Source organism: Danio rerio, chromosome 3 (assembly GCF_052040795.2).
Source record: "Danio rerio strain M-AB ecotype USA chromosome 3, GRCz13ab, whole genome shotgun sequence".
Classification (NCBI taxonomy): Eukaryota; Metazoa; Chordata; class Actinopteri; order Cypriniformes; family Danionidae; genus Danio; species Danio rerio.
The window spans coordinates 50,059,695-50,082,076 of NC_141023.1; the positions used below are offsets into that span (position 1 = coordinate 50,059,695).

A 22,382-nucleotide genomic window follows, 5' to 3' on the forward strand; every position below is an offset into this window, starting at 1 on the left:
GAAGACTGGAGTAATGAAACTGAAAATTCATCTTTAAAATCACTGGAAAAAATTATTAAACTAAATAATGTGCTACTTTTGAACCGTTATTTTATAGAGCAATAACATTTGACAATTTTACAATTTATACTGTATTTTTTAATGAAATAAATGCAGCCTTGGTAAACAGGAAAGGCTTGTTTTAAAACATTTAAAAATCCTACAGACCCAAACTTTTAACCGGTAGAATATAGAATATTTGGTAAGTGAAAATGTGCACTTTAATTTTGTCACCCACAGACATCATCACCAAATATAAATCAGAGAGGTCAGACTATCTCATAGCCTAATTTTAGTTTTCAAGTTTTGTATCAATCTATTTATTTTTATAAAAAAAGAAAAGTTGGCTAGAATTATATATTGTAGGCTTAAATTATAGAGAGAGATAACAGATGAAGCCTTGATTATAAACATTGATTCATTATAATACAAAATATAAAAAAATAAAGATTAAAATTTATCAGATTTTATTTACTGGTTTATGGCACATTTACTGGTAGGAATGACATCATGTCACTCAAATTCTCTCTTCATATTGCCGTATATGTGACTATTACACACTGTGATAGAGCCTGGTTCGTTAGTTTGTTGGATCATTTTGCTTTCCCAATACAATCGGTCTGCTTCAGAAATTGTTTCAATCGAGCCGAGACCACCTCATTCAGGCGATCTCGGACCGATTGATTTAGTGCAGATCCGAGCATGATTGTGCATTCAAATATGACAAAGCGCACTAATTGGGCAAACGAGACAGGTTCCGAACAAATGTCTAGGTGTGAAAACACCCTAAGGTTGTATTCGCACTAGTGCCTTCAATCGATTGTAGTAATTAATCACACTTTTTTTGCAATTAAATGCGATTAATCACTTTTAAAAGACTGAAACTTGTAATTTTGGCTATTTAAATGTAACATTAACATAAACGCAGGACAAAAACTATTTAAATTCAAAGTATAATTGTTTATTAAAATTTTTGTTTAACTTGTAACACAGATTTCTTCATGTAAACAACAAACCCACAATAAACCATCAAGATCCTGGCTTGACAGCCATATTTATTACAGAAATAAAACACAGACATGTTAGTGCCATTTGAATTTCAAAACAATCAATGGCAAAAAAAGAAAAAAAAAAAAAAATATATATATATATATATATATATATATATATATATATATATATATATATAATTTATTTTTATTTTTTTTTTTTTTATATATATTTCCATGTTGGATTCTAAGTGGACTGAAAAAAAAGGCCAAAATACAGGCATTACAGATATGGAAATTGGAAACAATTGCACTCATTGAAAAGTTGTATTGCTGATAGTTGAGAAAATTATTTATGAAGTAGAAACTATTTTGCTTAGTCCTTCTTTACATTTAGCCAGTTGCAAGTCTAGTCTGTTGACGTTATCGGGGGACAATGTGGCCCTTTTCTTTTGAATGACGTGAACAGTCTCTCACAAGCAGAAGCACAGAATCAGCATATGAATTTCGTGCCTAATTTTGTTGCCACTGGTGCTGCAACAAGGACGTAAGAAGCATCAAGGGTACATCAAAGGCACCCACAGGTATGCGTTGTGTCACATCAAAGACTAGTTCTTACAGGGACTTTGGTCGTACCATGTGCATGATCGCGTTCATCAAATTAAGAGTGTACCATGTAAACAGCGATTTTTGATTACCTTTAATGTGTTGTAGGGGATTGTCTTTAGAAACATGTTTTGTTGTGCTGGTTGAAAGTCTCTTCACAGTACAATAGTAATGATTACAATAAGTGATCTAAATGTGTTTATACGTATTTTTATATTCTAAATAAGGCATAAAACTAAAAAAAAATGTTCATCCAATTAAATATTGTCGGGCCGACATCTCCCATAATTCCGATAAGTAGCTCAAACTGCTTGCCAGCAAATGTACATTCAGACTTCTGCCCATCTGTTCAACCAGATCCACTATTCGCGCGTGCCCACCTGCATGAGCGTCGCACTTTTACTAGAAAATCACAGACGCGGTGAAATCAAATGCTGAATCGAAACTTTTGAAAATCCTGAATCATTATTGGAGTTAGTTTTGCACGCTGGAGGAAGGACGACACCATGGCTGAAGTATTACTGTTAGACAGGTAATGTTCTGTTTAAACTATTGAAGTCAGGCTAAACTTATGTTAGGTTGTGTTGTGTTATGAACGGCTTATATGCACAGACGTGTTGTTCAGCCACTGAAATCTCCCGGCGAAAGATTGATGTGACTGTTTTCAGTTTTATAAGGGACCTTTGACAGTTTAATAATGTAGATTTTTATTTAGTTTAACAACAAAGCATCAGTAAATATCACTATTCCACTTAACCTGCTTTATTGAGCTGAAGTTGCTTTTATGTTCACATTGGGTCATTTTTGAACAATGACAGCCTTCCTATATTTTTTACCATGCTACTCTGAATATTCGCTCTGAAATAGCATGCAAGTATAGTTTAGTAATAAATGAAATTACTGCACGCCGCCCGCCAAACACTAACTAACTGACGAATAACATGAACTAATGGGTTGTCTGCTGTCGTGACGTGGTGCGCACGTTCACGACTTCAGGAGGCGTGGCTTTGAATCACAGTCCCTCCCCGCTATCCAAAGATAATATGCTAAGCAGTTAGCATTTTGGCAGATCACCTACTGCACCATTCGGCATGCGGTATCAAATTCCTTTGAAACAAAAGTCAAAAGATTAAAAATGAAACATGCAAAATTAGATGAAACTCTCGAGGAAGTGCTGGATAGCCTGGTGATGTGACAATAATTGTTTTATACTAAACCTTTCCTTCTAAAAGTGCGTCCTTGGTCTTATCCTTGTTTCATTGCACGTTAAACGCATGTCAGCGACGACAGAAAAAAAAAAAACTGCAACTGCGTTAATTTTTTAAAAGCGTTAAATATTTCAAATTAATTGCATGCGTTAAAGCAGTAATTTTGAGAGCACGTAACTGACAGACTTTCGCAGCCAAATTAAACCATCCTGTCTACTGTCCTGAGCATCTCGCATGCTGACCGCAAGTCATTGGGCAGTCCTTATTGTCGAGCCCTGGAATAAAATAGTATGTTTTCTTTGGAAGAATGTACTTGCATTGTCTTAAAATGACAATAATATTGTTTATCGCAATATATTTTAGTGTAATATATTTTACAAAAAGAAATGAATATTGTGACTTGTTATCCATCTATTAAATTAAGGCACCAACATACCATTTGTATTTTTACAAAAAAAAAATTTTAAAAACACTTCTAATCCTCCTTCGAAAGCAATCTGTTCAACACATAACCGTTGACTTCCCAGACTACAATTTCATTCATTATTTTAAACAGTCCAACTGAACCAAACTCCCATGTGGTAGATGTATGAATAAGGTCTGTGTCTTAAATATGAATATATGAAAATGTATTCTTTCCCAAATTGACTCCTGTAAACCCACTATTTATACAAGCGTTTGGTGTGACCTTTCTTACATCTTCGTGAAGGTGTTTCTTGGATGTTCTCCAGGATTAAACCTTTTTTTTTTCTACCAGAACCAACTGTGGTGAGAGCTGATCTGATCTCTGCGATGGGTGAAAATGATAGCTCAACTTGGGTGGCTCTGTTGACTTTGTGTTACACTTTTCTCCAAAAAAAATATTTTTTTTCAGTAAGTGAGGTTAATCTGTAGAATTTGATTAGTGTGGCTGGCAGCAAATCTGCACCCTACTTATTGAGGATTGTCTGTTTTTAAGTCAGCAAGCAAGTATGTGGTAAGAAAAAAAAATTGACCTTTTTCTCCACAATGCTTGTTAGTTATAAGAAAAAAATCCATCTTTGCTGTCAAAGCAGATTATATTTAAACGAAAGCTTTTTTCCGTCTCCACATTAAGTATTCTTTTTCACTTCTCGGACATCTGCGAAAGTTGGATTTTAGGGAAGTTAGGGCTAGGATTATAAATGTGCAAGAATGCTCAACAGCCACTTCTCATACCTGTTTGCCCGCCTGTAGTTATTTACCGCCTTAAAACCAGTTTATACACCTTTTACAGCTCAAAACCTCTCCCTGCTGAGGAAGTACAGCTTGAACATTAATAATGCTTCATAAGAGCAGCAACAACCATTTATTGTAATGTACAATTAAGTTTTACCTCTGTTGTAATTTTATGCTTGGACAGACCTGAAAGAAGTTTATTATACAGGCAGAAGTGACAAAGCTTTAGTGCTTGAAGAGTGACTTTCTTTTTCAATTAAACACAAGCAGTTCATTATGTCATTTTCATACTATCAACACCATCTTTGCAATCCTTGAAATTGAGGCCATGATAACAAGCATTTAAAATTTTATGTAATTTTATTTTATCTATTGTAGATGACTAATGTTTACAACAAGTGTTCAAAACCTAAAATACACATACCTGCCAAATGACTAAAATGTATAATGACTGCGTCTAAAATCACATATATAGTATTAGGGCTGGGCAATTACCGCGAAAAATTATTTTATATATACATTTATATACATTTTTGTTCACCACAGGTTTGTAAAGTGCTGAAAATGAGAATGAAAATAACACTGACAGATTTTGTTTTAGAAACAATGGCATCTAAAGTTACAAATAATGACTCATCTTAGTAGTGACCATGTGCTGAATGTTAATCCACTATCTACTCTTTTCGAAAAGTGGATAAAAAGCTTCCATTGGCTTCAAGTCTGTCATGAAAAGTCTGTACGGGATGGAATTTTCAGGTAACTGTTTGCCACATCTAGCACAAGAGGTTCTGTTTAATCCTTCATATAATCACCAGATGTTGTAAGTTGCAGCTATATCTAAAATTTTAGCACCGAGTATACTAATATCGCTACTCATGAAAAGATCAGTATAGCTATTAACATGACGTATGCATATAATAAGATACAGTATATGACCAAAACATCAGTGCAATATCAGACACCCTTCGTGAGAACAGCACAGTTATATCGTTAACAGATTCACTCATGTCAAGCAGTGCGTGCAGGGCCGGTGAGCTGTCCGTGTATCTTTTGGTCACTCAGTTTTGTTATAAAAAATGTATTTTCTTGTGATAACGGGATTTCGTTGAGACGTATTTTCCTCACGCATGCATATATATTTTTTTGCTTGTTAGTTTGATTAGTGCTGATTTCAAATGCAAAAAATATGTTTGTATAAAACTTGTAGTAACGGTGCTTATAATTGGTGGTTGAACTTGTGTCTAAATTTTGGCTGATGCACCTACTTTTTTTTAAGTTAGGAGCAACGATGCTACCAAGCAAAAAGGTTAATTTTGAGCCCTGACCAACAAGTATTGCCTATATTAATTGAGAAATGAATAAAAATATTCATTTCCTTAATGGGTTTACTTGTTTATGCTGCACTCATTTATTTATTTTTTTCAGATAGAAAACACAATTGTTCTGCGGTGCTCCGAAAGGATGTGCATTTCCTTTAGTTCTATTATTTTAACTCATACTTACGGTTAGGGGTTTGCTGTATTTAACTGTGCTGTGTAATACTGTAATTCTCCTCGTAATGTTCTGTTTGTGTGGTGATGTATTCATGAATCAGCCCAGTGAAACGGTTTCATCAGCAGAAAGCTTTTTTCTTCTCCCTCCCAGGTTCAACAGTAAAGCTTACAGTCAACTTAAAAAAAAAAAAAAAAATCATAATGATATTACAAGAATGACAGCCGTAAGATGCTCTGTTCTCCCCTACTCCCTGTTTTGGGACAAGTGTGGGCCTGTGTGTAACTGACGGTGCACTTTGCGTTGCTCCTTCAGTTGGCGTGGCCCTCCCCGTATCTTTCCTCCTCCCTGCCCCCGCCGCTGCTGCCAGGTTTCGTCTGCTGTCGTGGGTTTCGGTCGCCATTTGGCACCCAGACTGCAGGCCTGTCGAGTCCTGTTCCCATTTCATCAGCAGTCATACGTTGTTTCTATGAGCTCACTGACGCTTTCAGAAACCGTGTCACTGCATGAAACCACTATTGTTTTTTGGGGGGGTTTGTTTTTTTCAGTTTGCCCTTGTCAAAAGTTTTTGGTCAATTTTTTTTTACATAAATAAATGCTTTAGGTAATGCATCAAATGTGACTATAAAGATCATTATAGATGAAAAAAGAAAAAGAAAACAATAGCCATGTTAAAGGCTTTTTTCACTTAATTTTTTAATGCCTTGGACTCAAAATAAATAAATATCTTTATGAATCCCTTATCCAAAGAGCAACGAAACATCAACTATCCCTAATTTTGGTTAGTTTACAAAAGTATTAAGTAGAAATAGATGCTTTTTAGTTGATTTTTTATTTTTTTTACTACTATTTATTAAAGTACTCTTAAATATGTGCATCTATAGAAATCGATACAATCCAGTTTCCTTAAAAAAAATTATATATTTTATAATTTACAAGTAATATATATAAATATATAGTATTAATATAATATTCTCATAAGGACCATGCGACGCATGTGAATGGAGTAATGATGCTGAAATGTTGATGCTTTAATTACACAAATAATATGCATTTTGAAAAGAAAAAAAAAAAAGACAGTTTTTAGATTTAAGCATATTAGACAACTTAAAAAACAGATATACTTCAAATTTAAAACTTTTCTGTAAACTTAAAACTTTTCCATAAAACAAAACTTGATTCTTAAGAATAAATACTCTTTAGATGAATCTCTGTCATGACTCCTGACTCCTGAAGTGAATAATGATTTAAAGGGGCTGTTTTGATTCTTTTTTTTAATTAAAAGCAAGTAGAAATACCGTTAAACAATATAGTAATCACAAACATCTACGCACTGTATGCATTTGTTGTAGAAATAGAGCATGTGTAAATGCTGCATACTTTTATTCTTCCGGTCAAAAGTGTTCGAATATGTCACCTAAAATCAGTCTGCAGGCTTTCATAGCCATGCAAGAAAATCTGCTGTCAAATTTTAAGTGATTTATTTTCAGTGATGTTTAACAGAGCAATTTTTTTTTCAAAACTATATTCTATATGTCCTTTTTTATTTGTTTTTTTTCTTTTTCTTTCTTTTTTTTTTTTTTTTTTTTGATTGGCTTGGGACAAACCACTTTTCTTCAATGTATTGCCTAATTACCTTGACTAGTCTAGCAAAGCCTAATTAGTGTCGACTGTAAAATTATCCAAAAATTTGCAGTTTTTGTGATTACTAATTTATTTTATTTTTTTTGTGATTCATGTTTTTATTTAATCCCCCTCCCCCTACCCCCACCCATTTGTTTATGCTTTTGAATTGAATTATACAATTTTGATCTTTTTCCGAAGAATTTTAATCATAAAAAGGTTTAAAAAAAATAGACTTTTATGAATCTTTTTAATAGTTTAAAGGGGTGGTCCACTATGATATCATTTTTTAACCAGTTAAACTCTGCGGACCCAATACGTAATCGACTTACGCTTTAAGATTTAAAGGGCTACCATTGCATATAACTCATAACTGCAATAACTCTTGTCTTATAACCAATTTATTTTATCTTTGTCATGATGACAGTAAATAATATTTTACTAGATATTTTTCAAGTAACTTCTATACAGCTTAAAGTGACATTTAAAGGCTTAACTAGGTTAATAAGGTTAACTATGCAGGTTAGGGTAATTAGGCAAGTTATTGTATAGTGATGGTTTGTTCTGTAGAATATCAGAAAAAAAAGTTAGCTTAAAAGGGCTAAAAATTTAGACGTTAAAATAGCTTTAAAAAAATAAATAAATCTGCGTTTATTCTAGCCGAAATAAAACAAATACGACTTTTTCCAAAAGAAAAAATGTTATCAGAAATACTGTAAAAAATTAATTTGCTCTGTTAAACATCATGTAGGAAATACTCAAATAATAATAATATATTCAAAGGAGGGCTAATTAAAAAGGAAGTACACTAAAATACATTTTTAAGTCCACTTAGTGCACTTTTAGACTTTACTTAAAGTGCCTTATTAGTGCCTATCTGTGCTTTATTTGTGCTTAAAGTACTAATAGTTTTTTTTTTCTTTTTGTACTATTTAAAATAAACTTACAATGAACAAAGTGTACTTGTCGGTGCTATTTTGACACACCATCAAAGTTGAACTACTGTAAAATAGACATTAATGTACTACTTTAATATTTAAACAATATATTTTATACCATTTTAATACAATACTAACCATCTTTTTATTGCACTTTAAATGTACTGTCTGTAACAATAAAATACATTTATATTTAAAATATAATAATACATTACCAGATTAGAAAAAAAGTATACTAAAATACATTGTCAACTTGGTACACTTTCATAGTGTATGTAAAATGCTCCATTTTCAGTGACAAATGTTGTACTTCATGTACTAATAGTTCATCTTGAATACTATTTAAAGTAAACTTTAGATAAACTAGGTGCACTTGACTGCGATTTTGACTCACCATTAGGTTGAACTAATATATATATATTTTTTTTTTATATATATATATATATATAAAAGGTCAAATGACTGGCAGCTACGGTTGCCAAACAAAAACCACACCAAAAATAATAAATCTACAGATATTTTCATTAATTTTTTTACAGAAAAACCCTATTATTTTACAGACTTTTTCTAGATTTTTACGATCAAATCAGTTCAATAAAGTTACACGCTAAGAGGTTTACAAAGAAACACTGTTATTTTAGAGACTTTTGTTAGATTATTATGATCAAACACATCAATAAAGTGACGGCACTAAAAGTTCAGGAGAATGTTTTTTAATAGAATTTTCCCTAAATTCTTACGATTAAACACTTTTAATAAAATGCCAAGACATGCTCATGGTCGTAATTTAACAGTTTTATTTTGGATCAAAAAAGTCTGAAAAAAAAAAACAGAAAACGAGATACAACTGATTAAAATTCCCACAACTTTAAAATTACAGTTGTTCCATTTTATTGAATAGTATTTATGTAAAACATGTAGAGGTTTAAGTTATATGGAATGATTCAGTTACAAATCTTAAATGAAATGGAACTGTAACATGAAGGGGACGCTGACGAAGTGCAGGTCCAAATGCAGGTTTATTACACAGAGATGGTCAGGCAAGCAACAGTCAACACAGGGGCAAACGGATGTATGCAGGGAATCCAGAGTCATGGACAAATAACAGGCAAATGGTCAGTCCCGGCAGCAAACCACGTAAACAATTGCGGAATCTGGAACAGGTGCATGTGAGCGGATTTGATCGTAATAATCTAGGAAGTTTGTAAAATAACAGTGTTTTTCTGTTAACATTTTAGTGAAAATATCTGTCGATTTATTCTTTTTTGCACTTTATTTCAACAAAGAAATTTTACTATAATTTTATTGTTTTTTGTTTGGCAGCCGTAGCTGCCAGTCATTTGACTTTTTTTTTTTTTTTTTACTGAGCAAGTGTTTACAATTTATTACTTTAATTTTATGTTATTTTAAATGTACTTAAAAAATGGGGGGAAAAAAAGTAAATAATACGCCAATTTTATTGTGTAAAACAGGATAATTGCTGTAATCTGTCATTAATTATATGGTACATAAAATAACAGTCAAGCTGTTAATTTACATATATTGTTTGTAATTTTTACGGACTTTTGAATATAATTTTAAATAACAGAAAAATACTTTATAAATAATACTGTAATTTCTTTGTATAAAAACACAAATGTCAGTAATTTGTCTTTAATGATAAAGTACCTAAAATGAAAGTTAAACTGTTAATTTAGAGAGATTGTTTGTCATTTTACTAAGTTTTGAATATAATTTGAACTGACAAAAAATTACTGTAAAAAGTTTAGAGATATTTTCTGTAAAATTAGGTTTCTTTTTTACAGTGTATCTGTACAAATAAAGTACACTAATAAATTATTGAAAGTATAACAGAAATACATTCCCAAATTTACATTTTAAGTCCACTTAGGGCACTTTTTATGGTGTACATAGTGCTTTATTTTTGATGACAAATTTTATACTTTTTGTGACACAGCATTACTGTAAAATATACTTTTAATTTACTACCTAAATATTTTAAAAATGTATATTTTATACCACTTTTAATACAACACTAACCATCTTTTATTGCACTTTTAAATATATACTATCTGTACAAATAAAGTACACTTATAAATAATTTTAAAATATAGCAATAATGCATGTCTGACTTTGAAATATTTGGAATTCAGTGTAAGACATTTGTCATACCAGACAATTATTATTTAATCATTGATTTATCCCTATAAGTTTTTTAAAACACGAGCAGAGTACCAAACGTCTTCTGATTGTAGTCTATGGAAGAAATTGTCAATTAAAGTCAATGACAGGCAGTTTTCAATGGTTTCCGTAAGGTGTTATTATAAAGCAATAACAGTGACACGTCTTGCTCTGCTTGCATGTTCAGTCTTTGTCCATTTTATGCTGCTTCAGGCCACTATCAGTTGTTCATCGAAACCAGCACGGCCGTGTTCAGCCCGTAGGCTTGTGCGTGTGTATGTTTGTGTACTTCATTCTCCCAGGCTGTGAGTGACGGTGGGAATACCTCGCGGGCACGTTCACACAGCTCGATCGAGAAGAAGGAGGAGGAGTGTTGGAATAAAGGGAAAAGAGTGCAACAGGCTTATGGGTGAAATGAAATGATAGATGAGTTTTGAGATGAGACACACGCTTGTTTTTAATAATATGCCTCATTACTGGAGACCTTTAGAGGTGTGCATGTTTGAGTGAAAGCACTGAATGTGTGTAACCCTAGGTTGTCAAACTAGCTAAATTAGAAAGATGTATACATACAATTATAACAACAGCTGTCATAAATCATTATAACCAATAATCATAATAATATTAACAATAAGTAATAATAAAACAAACAAATTAGGATGTACAGAAAATTGTAAAAATAGCTGTCTTAAAAAATCATCAGAAATAATAATAATAATCAAAATACTAACACGATTAGGAGGATGTATGCATACAATTAAACAAAAGTTGTCATAATTCATTATAGGTAAAAATATTAATAATCTCAAAATTAGGAGAAAATAAGGACACTACCTGACAAAAGTCTCGTCGCCTATTCAAGTCATCAGAATAACAAATAATAACCTGACTTCTAGTTGATGATTTGGTTTTAGAAGTGGCTTACAGTAGGTGAGAGTTTAATGAGGCCATTACCGCCGCACAATCTACCGTCGCCGCTATAAAGGAAAAATAACTTGTTTTTAGGTATGACCACAGTTGCTGCTAGGTGACACAAATACTCTGTACTTGTATACTCTGTAAATACTCTGCTATTTGTAAAAAAGGTAAACAATACAACAAAGCTTTATAAGTCCTTCATTAATCATTAAAAATACAACTAGGCTACATTATTTAAAGGAATAAAGAATAACAAATAACCTTTGGGGTGAAGTGCTTCAAACAAGTCAGCTATATGCTTCAGCACCAGAACACGAGTTGCCGAGTTGATATTGTGAAGGTTTGTTAAATAAAATAATAATCTAGCCTAAATAAAATTAAATTGAAATATTCAGTTTCAAAGCCTATATTAACTGAAAGAAGGATATTTTTGGTCACAGTTTGACACAGACGAGTTGACAAACCAGCGCTGATGCTAATTGCCTCTGTGCTGCCTGGAGTCGTGTCATAAACTCAATAGATAGGCTATTGATTTGAAAGGCAAAGGCCTCTGGATTAAGGCTGATTTATACTTCTGCGTCAAACGCACGCGTATGCTACGGCGTTGACGCATAGCCCTACACCGTGGCCATCGACGTTGCTTATGTGCACCTCTCAAAAAATGTAACTACACGTCGCAACGACGCGTAGCACAAGCTCTGTGATTGGTCGGCTTGGTAGCGCTGATGAACACCCTTTTAACCCTTTGACGCGTAGGAGACCGAAGATGTGATCGGGAAATTGATTTTAATAGGCTAAACTTTTTATTGTATTTTCATTTTTCTAATGTTTGTTATGTATTTAATCATGTGAGGTTATTTTTCTCCTCATACTTGTAACGGTTGTTGGGGCCATATGTTGTATTTTTATATCCAAATGTTGACAAGTATAGTTTAATCACTTGCTTCGCTGCCACACAAAGCCTACTCTAACGAGCAGTAAGCAGATGTAATTTATAATTTAAATATGTAAATCCAATTCATATATTTAAAATACAAATTAACGTAAATAAGTCATATATACATGCAACATATATTTCAAAATTTATCAGAGTTATTTATAAATATTATGACATACGCGATAACCTTATGAGCTCAAAGAAACATTTGCTGGTTTGATGAATAGGCTACTTTATGATTATACTTCATATTTAAGTACAACAGTTTTATTTTAACTTTTTAAGAACAGTGCCATTTTTAATTAACTTTTAAAATTACATTTTAATTTAAACATTGATGTTTTATTTTTTTATTTTACCTGTAATTGTGTTATTGTTCAAACTATTAATAATGTTTAAAGTGGCTGACAATAATAAATAATCATAATAATAAGAATTAATCAGCCATTTTTGTGAAATGTGCAGAGCTGTAGCCGCTTAATTAGGCCTACTATGTATTTCAATACCATTATGGTGGTACTTGGAGAAACAATTTTTTTTCTCAGGTGGTACTTGGTGAAAAAAAGTTTGAGAACCACTGGTATAGAATATAAAGTCATGGTGTTGACAAAAAAAAATAATTAAAAAAATAACATTGTGTATCACTCTCATGAGCTTGGAGGACTACATCCATACATCTCTGCAATGACTCAAATAACTTATTAATAAAGTCAGCTGGAATGGCTCCCAGAGTTCATCAAGATTTTTTGGATTCATCTTCAGCTTCCTCCTTCATCTCACCCCACACATGCTCAATAATATTCATGTCTGATGACTGCGCTGGCCAATCCTGGAGCACCTACTTTGCTTTCAGGAACCTTGATGTGGAGGCTGAAGCGCTATCCTGCTATAGAACTTGCCCTTTTCTTTGGTTTGTATTGTAATGAGTAGCACAAATATCTTGATACCTCAGGCTGTTGGATGTTGCCATCCTCTCTGCAGATCCCTTGCCCAGCCCCATACTAAATAAAACACCAAACCATGATTTTTCTTTCCCCAACTTGACTGATTATTGTGAAAATCTTGGGTCCATGCCAATTCCAATAGGTCTTTTGCAGTATTTGTGATGATTGGTATGCAGTTCAACAGATGATTCCTCTGAAAAAATCTGCCACTTTTCCAAATAACCAACTAAAAGTCAAGTTGTTATTTGTTGCTCTTACATCTGGGATTGATGACAAGACTTTTGTCAGGTTGTGTACAAATAAACTTGAATTGATGTGTTTAGAATAAATAAGCTTTTGAGTAAGATTAAACGGAAACAAAGAAACATTTGCTTTATCAGCCACAGCAGCAGCACATTGCAAAAATTTTTACTGACCTCCACCTATTTTTTTCTCTCTTTATGCAGCCCTGCAGCTTCCTCCTCCTCCAAAATCTTCTTTTTCTTTTGCTCTTTCTCTGTAAATCATCATTCAGCACATAAATCATTTTTAAATGGTAGATTATAAGTAGATTATTTAATTAGATTAACGGTAGATTATTTGTAGTACTAGTTCCGGTGTCGCATGATTTGTGTTTAGGAACTACAGTTGGTTAGGATAAGCAAGAATTTGATTAACAAATTCTCCTCATATGGAAGAAAGCTGTCAAATTTAAAGCTTTGACAATGATTGAATGCATTACATTCCTTTATGCCGCAAAATATCTCCAACCTCTGACATTAAATTAAGCGTATTTTTATCTGTTCTTCAAACATGCATACTAACTCGTTATTTATTAACTCCAATTGAAACTACAAATCTAAAATGATCTCAATCAATGCAATTGTTTTATGTTCAGTCCATTTTTGTTAATTCTAAAAACCATAAAGTTAACATGATCGATTTGTGTTAGTGCAGCATGAAGGAATTGTGTGAATCATTTTTGTATACAGTATAGTATTAACAGGGTTTGGTCTAGGTACCAATTACTTGACCTGTGCACATATGAACACATTTCGGCTCAAGCCCAATTCTATTTTTGTACCCCTACCCCTTGCCATTGACCCTTAAAACCAAGTGTGAAGGGGAAGGGCTTCAAAAATACCCCTAAGAAATGGGACAGCACTACAGCATCTGTACATGTAATCACATGCCATCACGATCTCATGATTCATGTGAGATCAGATGATTACGATTGCTGTATTTATTCCAGTTGCTTTATTTTTTGGTGTTTATCTTGAGGAAATTACTGATATATATAATATGTTATCATATTGATATAATGTGGCATTAAAATCATAACTGTACTGTGTATTTACACAGTGGCCATATTCACCTATGTAAACACACCAAAAACAACACTAACATTATAGCAGACACTGTAAAAAGGTCATTACCACCCACTAGACTTTTCTGACAGAGTATTCGAGTGCCATCGATTGTCAGAATGTTGTCGGACTGCTATACAAAAGTAGTAATAATAGGGATCAAAGATCGTGAAATTTTTGCGGTTTTATTTTTTTTTATTTTATTTATTTATTTATTTTTTTAAGGATGATGGAAAAACACAAATGCGGTTATGAATGTATTAAAACTTGTGCTTGTTTGTTGTAAAAATTCGTAAAAATGACAAAAGATGCTAATTTGTGAATCTCCTTACTTCCATGTTCAGCAATACTGCCGTTGTGGCTGGTGTATTCTAGGAAATTTTCTTAGCTCTTGGTTTCAAGTGTGGTCCTGAAAAAATCTTTGTTCGAAGGGCTATATACCCCATTCCCCTTAGCCCTTCGCCTTCAAACTATAGAGATTTGGGACACCCCTACCCCTTGACGTAACCGTGCAAAACGAGGGATAGGGGTAAGAGGTAGAATTGGGATTGAGCCTTCATCTGGTTTAAATGCCCATCATTCACTAATCACACTCCTTTGCTTGTTTCTTTACAGTTCACTGGTCATCGCAACAGTTTTTGACAGAAACGTCACCTGCAGAAAGGCCGCTTCTGTGAGTTTGTTCTCAAATACTCTTTAATGCAGATACTGTATGTGTGAAAGTTGGCAAACTGATTACAATGTCTTTCTGTGAACTAAAAGTAAGCTAACCTTGAACTCTAAGGGCTCTATTTTAACGATCTAGGTGCAAAGTCCAAAGCACATGGCGCAAAAGCATTAAGGGCGTGTCAGAATCCACTTTTGCTATTTTAGGGATGGAAAAATCTGCTTTGCGCTGTGGCGCATGGTCTAACAGGGTTGAGCTTATTCTTTTAATGAGTTATAGGTGTGTTTTGAGAATAAACCAATCAGAGTCTCATCTCTCATTCCCTTTAAGAGTCAGTTGCCCTGCGCCATAGCTCAATTGCTAGTTACATGGAGGACTTTGTAAGTGAAAACCTGAACGCTTCACTAGTGAAAAAAAACTGTTATAAACAGAGCATTGGCAGCGCGAGAATGAGAGAATGAGCCTTTTTCATTCTTTGCTTCCACTTTCACTCTCTTTAATGGATAAGGAAAGGTTTGTACACTGAAAAAAAATATTCAAAGATGATTCCTTGGATTTACTCATTTTTTTTTTTTTTGTATGTTAAGTGGTTGTAAACAATTTATTGTGGCTGAATTTAAACAAACAAATTTAGTTGAACATTATCAAACTTAATTTGTTTGTTTAAATTCAACACAAAGAAATTGTTTGCAACAGTTCTGCATGCAACACTTTTTTTCAGTGCAAAGACATCCATTAGCCTACATAATTAATTTAGTTAGCTAAGCGCAAAGGTTTGTTTTAAAACTATTTCTAAATTCAGTTCTATTTTCCAGCAAACGAATAAATAAACAATAATAACAAAGTGTGGTCAAAAAGCTGAGTTATATCCATACACACATCCTATGCCCCATATGGTCTAAAACCTGACAGGTGGGCAAATCTAAGCTTGTTTTTAATCAAACAAATATAAATATGCATATAGTAAATAATACTACGATTAATAATATTATACAAAAACAAATTGTCATGAATAAACTGAAAAAGGCCTCCCCGAGATGAAGGCAGTTTTTATATTTATGTAGAAAATAATATTTTTTGTAATAATTTATTCCTTTAATTCTTTCTTGTTTGTAAAGAAATTTGTGTTTTGTTGTATATCCTGTGTGTATTAAGCAATGTGTAAGTGAGGCGCACAACTAATGCGCTCTCAGCCGGTCTATTGTGCAGTCTATTTTAGCTCCTCAAAATTTGCTAGAGCATTTGCTAAAGTATTTCAACCGGACAAAACGACACACTTTAGCTTTAATTCCCCAAACTGTAGCTCCATACAATAAGAAATGTCAACAAATGTAATGTTTGTTTCTTTTTCCCATGCATTTAGGCTGCTTTCCAAGAGAATGTGGGCAGACAGGTACAGCGAAAACAAACACACTTAGATAAACACCATTCACATACATTATAAACACCTGTGCTGATCTATAGCCTAGCAGGCCATTCTTTGAGTCTGAGTATGCCTGATCTGATATGCACCAATATCATGTCTCCACAGGGCACTTTCCCTCATGGCATAGACATTATCACAGCGGCGGACTACTTCACGGTCGGTAACCTGAATAACTGCTACCTGACTATCAGGTAAGGAGGAACAAGCTGAAAATGTGTGACTAAGAGCTGTTTGGTATTCATAATTGAAGGCCTTTGTTCTTGAGAGAACATGCTGCAAACATTATGACATGATCAGTAATACACCCTGATTTTTTTGAACTCTCAGGGAGGTCAAAACATAATCAATCACGCCAAGTTTTAAATGCATTAATGAGAGAGGCACAGGTTATGCTGTTGTGGCTTTCTTCATGGTTTCTTGTGTCGCACCCTGCGGAAAAATGTCACCGTTTTGACTGCGGTGTCTCAGTGTCGAAAAAGAGCAATGTGAAAAATGCTAGCCTTAGGGAGCGAAGAGCCACACTCGAGGCTTACCGCCCAGCCTTCTGTAAAAAACTGTCAAAGTGATATTTTAGCTCGATTCCTTTTCGTCAAACCTGGATAAAAATAAAGGGTCACCTATAGAAATATAGATAAACATTTCACTATATAAATGTAAATGAGAGTAAATACATACAACTAAATAAATGTAGATAAAAACATCACATCACTAAATACTTGGGGCTTGGATGCCAAAGGGACGAATGTAATAGATTTTTTTTTTTAAATGAAAAATTTCTACAAATTTTTTAATTCACAGTTTTAACATTTATTTTTGTAAGAAATGTTCATCAAATCATTCATTTGTTCAATCATTCGTTTATTCATTCATTCATTTTCTTTTCGGCTAACCCCCTTTATTAATCTGGGGTCGCCACAGCGGAATGAACCAAGAACTCATCCAGCATATGTTTTACGAAGCGGATGGCCTTCCAGCTGCAACCCATCACTGGGAAACGCCCATACACTCCCATTCAACCACATACACTATGCACAATTTGGCTTACCCAATTCACCTATAGTATATGTTTTTGGACTGTGGGGAAAACCGAAGCACCCGGAGGAAGCCCACGTGAACGCAGGAAGAACATGCAAACTCCACACAGAAATCGTCACCTCAGAATCATAAAGTTCTATCTGACATTTTTGTCAAAATTTAGTTATTTCCATATTCTTATTAAATGACAACGAATTTACATTATGGGATGCTTCTTATAAGTTGTTTACATTTTATGACTTTTTATTTAAAAAACAAATGTTACACACATACTGTTTGCTTTATGGAATGTAAAAACGTTTAAGCTCAATATCACAAAATCATTCAGAATGCAGAACCTTATAATTCCAAGTTGACGAAATGCCAACTGACCCAGCTGAGGCTCGAACCCAGCGACCTTCTTGCTACCCACTGACATCGCTAACCACTGTTCCACCGTGCCACTGTGTTCATCAAATCATTATATAGTTATTTTTGACAGATCATGTGACTCTAAAAACACAGGTAAAAATGAAATGTGAAAATTAGGCTATAAATTATATTAAAATAATAAATATTTTAAATAACAGGTTTACATTGGCTGTTTCTCAATATTAAGTATGCAAAGTTCGGAGTTGCGTCCTTGGAAGTTCAGACTTGCCAAGTTCAGACTTGAAAGACTAAACTACCAAGGACGCAAGGACACAAGTCGGATACTTCTTCAAGTGGAACGGCAGTGTACTTTATTACGTCACTTACCTCACCATGGATTCATTGGTTTCACTGTACATTAACAATAAAATTATTTATTATATCAAACACAGCCCGTAATTAATATTATATTAGTATTATAAATTTACATTTTTGATTTAAGAAAAAGCAAACATAAATTCATATAAATGTGAAGTGAAATGGATTAATATACACATACTCGTATATTTTATTATCAGATAGTATAAAGTACAAGACGTACACAATAAGAAATGAAGATAACATTAATTAATTTGGTAAACGAAAGACAAACAGCATACAACACAATAACATAATTAAAGACAATTATAAAAGGTAACAAAATATTACTGACAAAATAATGCACCTGAGAACAAATAATAGATTTAAAGGACCAAAAACCGTTTGTTAGTTATAGACAAGATGTATTAAATATCATGTTTTAACTACAATGGAGAGATGAGATCCATCAGTACATCCGAGATGCACTGGCCGAAGTAAAGCTGCTCTCGGCAGGGGAGGTGATGATGAAGCCCTCGCTGGCAGGCTGGGAGTCAGAGTCTGTGGCACATCGTCGAAGACGCGCTATCTTTGTAAATAAATTGCCAATTCGAGTTTAAAACAACTACATTCTCACCTGAAAAACTGTTACAACTTTATTTTGTGACACAGTAAAGAAGTATTTCCTTCACCACTAGCTTTTGCTGGTTGTGCTGCAATGTATTCTGGGATACCTGAGCTTCGCAAGTTTGCACAAGTCACCTCTCGATGCATCCTTGGCCAAAGGGGCAGAGCAAGTACACATTCGGGAATTTTATCTGTACTTGGCAAGATGTGAACTTTGAATTGGAACAGTGCTTTGGCGACAGTTGATGACATTTCTCGAGAACACAAGAACACAAGTGCAGACAAGAAAGCATATTGAGAAACAGCCTTTATTTTGGACCAAATAAATGCAACCTTGCTGAGCATAAGAGATTTTGTTTTTATGAAAAGGAAAACGTCAATTTCTTTTTTTAATTTCTTCTTAAACAGAATTCGGGTGTACTCGCACTATGTACAGTTGTCTTGAATCGTGCCAAAGCACGCATCTTCTCTGTCCCGTCTTCCCTGACGGCCTGCACTCACATTACTTTTAAGCTTTTACTTTGGAGCATTCTTATGTCATCGATGATATGCTGTTCAGTTTAACAAAAGAGAAGCGCTCTCGCTCAGCACAGTGGAGTTTACTTTAGTTATATCATTTTAGTTGTTTGGGATGCAGTGACACACAGTCAAATATTTTGCCGAACAGATCAGCCATTTTAGACGCTCATAAAGTCCTTGTGCTGCAGGTATTAGGAGGTTTGCTGAAGATGCAGCTGTCATGCAGGTTTGCGTTTTTAATAAACTACGACAGTTTGCGTTTATTGAAAATTAAGAACGATTAATAAATAAAAAAGTCACTTCTCATCTTCAGTTTCGGGCTCAGGCAAACTTTGCACTCACACTACACTCCTATAACTAAACCTGATTATCATGAATATACCCAGAGAAGCTGAAATGAAAAGAAATGTAAAGAACAAAAAGTAAAGTTCTGACTGTCAGATATTACAGAAGTGTCATTTAATACTAATGTGGCTTTTTTTCCTCCTTCAGTGTTTACATTGCTGGTTTTGAGGAATACACCAAACCCTTAATTGACCACTTGGTGGCTATGAAAATCAATCACTGGGATGGGTAAGTATTCAGTATGTGTACTGTTTTACAAAAGTCATGCAGTTTTACTTTTCTAACTGGTGCTGTATTTCCATTTATTAGGGCGATCAGAGAGCTTGCCACGAAAGCGTTGCACAATCTAACAATCCAGGCCCCTGAATACATGGCCAACACTGGTGAGAAGCCTTTATATGACTGTATAGGGCTGCCTGATTTTAGGCATTTAACCATAGACATGTTGAGGGGTTCCTGTTTCTGGAGATCCTGTTTCTGGAGATCTACTGCATTCCTGATCAAACACAACTGTCTTTAAACATCAAGAGCTCCTTCAGATCCTGCTTATTTGAATTAGTTGTATTTGATCAGAGTTGAAGCTGAACTCAGCAAGAAGATGGATCTTAAGGAACAGGATTGGGCACCCCTGTCTAAAATAATAGTGACATTTTAAATCTATTGACAAACTTCCACTTGATCTAAGGGTGTAACGTTCCCTTGCAGAACGTATTTTGGGTAAGTGTGTGCGTTCGTTTGTATGTGGGTGTGTCGTTTCATGCATGTGTTACAGGTACGAACGGCATTGGAGGATCCGCATTTCGTGCTGATGACGTTGGCCGTTGACGCTGGGTTTGCGCCACCAATCGCTGGTTGGCGTAGCGTTTAAAAGCCGAGCCCAAACTGCAATGGCGATCTCTCTCTCTCTCTGTCTCATTCCTTCTCGCCACTTCTCGCTCTTATTCTTTCTGTGGGTCTCTGTGAGGATAGTCTCTCTTGCGAGGGCTAGTCTGAGAGAATGTGTTTTGCTTGTTTAATGCTCTTGTCTATAGTTTGCGATTTAACAATGTTTGTGAAATTGTCCAGTTAACTGACATGTTTGAGTGATGCCTCGGAGAGGTGTAGGAGTGAGTAAGTCGCGCGATATACATATACAACACTCAGATTGATATTTTGTATTAGTTCATTAGGTTCAGGAGAATGTGCTGTTTTCTGTATGTTTTGTTTTTAGTTAGAGCAGTTTAGTTAAGACGTTTGGTACGTTGAAGATGTTTCTTTTCATGCTTTTCTTTTCATATTTAATTTAGTTTGGTGAAAACAGTTACTGAGTTTTGTTATATTTATTTCTTTGATTTAAGCACATTCAACTACTTCCTCTCCCCCCCAGGTAATTCATTATTTAATCATTGTAAATATTTTTCTTTCACTGTATAATATATTTTCACTGGTTTTCATTGGATATATGGGCAATAAATAATTGCAGTGATTATTTGATTCAGTTTATTTCTTTCTCCATCCGCTTGTCACACACATTAAATAATATATGTTATTGTCATCTACTCCTAGTTTAATATTAACATCTAAAAGGACGTAACATATAATTGGGGGCTCGTCCGGGATGTATTTAAATTATTTAAAATCTTAATTTAGTCCCGGATAATAGTTTTGTGTGTGTGTACTCGGATGGTGTAGAGAAAAAAGGAGAAAAACTGTGACAGTAAAATAGTATCATTTTCTTTCTTTGCAATTTTGGTCTTTTGTTAGTAAGTAGGCTATTTGTGAGAATTTAGACAATGAGTACTTTTGATTTAGAAACATTTGTTGCTAATCCGACATTGGAAGTTTTTGAGCGATGTAGGAAAGACGATTTGTTGCAGATAGGTGAACACTATCGCATTCCTGTTGTGAGGCAGTCTTTAAAGCGCCTTATTAAAGACGAGGTTTTAAAGCACTTGATTAAACACAAAATTTTATGTTATTGGGGGGATGAATTAGTTTTTCAACTTGGCGATTAGTCTTTTTTAGGATTAGTCAAGTCAAGTTTAGTCCAATAGCAGTAAAGAAATGTATAGCCGTACAATGGAAATCAGAACAATAATCATCTCATATTGTACAGTTTAGAGAGCTTTCATCCGATGTTCCTGTGGAAAAAAAAAAATCATCATTCAATGTTTGAAAAGATTTGGGGTCAATTTATTGTTTAAAGTTGAAACCAGATGTTTACAAACACACCTAACCATTTTTTAAAAAATGTCTGATGTTAAATAATACTAACTGTTTACCTTTTTTTTTGGTCTATTAGGATTACTAAAATAATTTACATTTGTACATTTGCTAAATTCCAGACAAATGACAATTTGGATCAGGAGGAGGCGGAGAGATTGCTGTTTAGTTTCAGCTCGATATATTTAAATAAAAACCAACACCGAACTGCTCATCAAATTTCAATTATATAACAAACATCCGATTCTTAGTATCTAATCCTCACCCAGTTTTATTACAAGTTATGTTTTTTATTAATTTTTTTTATTTGTGGCTGTAAAGTTTAATAAGAATATATATATATATATATATATATATATATATATATATATATATATATATATATATATATATATATATATATATATATATATATATATATATATATATATATATA

The 22,382-nt window shown here is 33.8% G+C and overlaps 1 protein-coding gene and 1 long non-coding RNA gene across 2 annotated transcripts in view; both read left to right on the forward strand.

Moving 5' to 3' along the window:
• Positions 1-22,382, forward strand: part of LOC147846022 (uncharacterized) — an 885,319-nt gene that overhangs the window by 593,899 nt on the left and 269,038 nt on the right. The window lies entirely within an intron of this gene.
• The window catches only part of tbcd (tubulin folding cofactor D), a 93,917-nt gene that overhangs the window by 29,721 nt on the left and 41,814 nt on the right, over positions 1-22,382 (forward strand). The window contains exons 15-19 of the mRNA XM_087245093.1: positions 15,033-15,090; positions 16,448-16,477; positions 16,616-16,701; positions 19,892-19,972; positions 20,054-20,127. Of these exons, the coding sequence (XP_087101219.1) occupies positions 15,033-15,090; positions 16,448-16,477; positions 16,616-16,701; positions 19,892-19,972; positions 20,054-20,127 (329 nt within the window). The remainder of the gene's footprint in view (positions 1-15,032; positions 15,091-16,447; positions 16,478-16,615; positions 16,702-19,891; positions 19,973-20,053; positions 20,128-22,382) is intronic.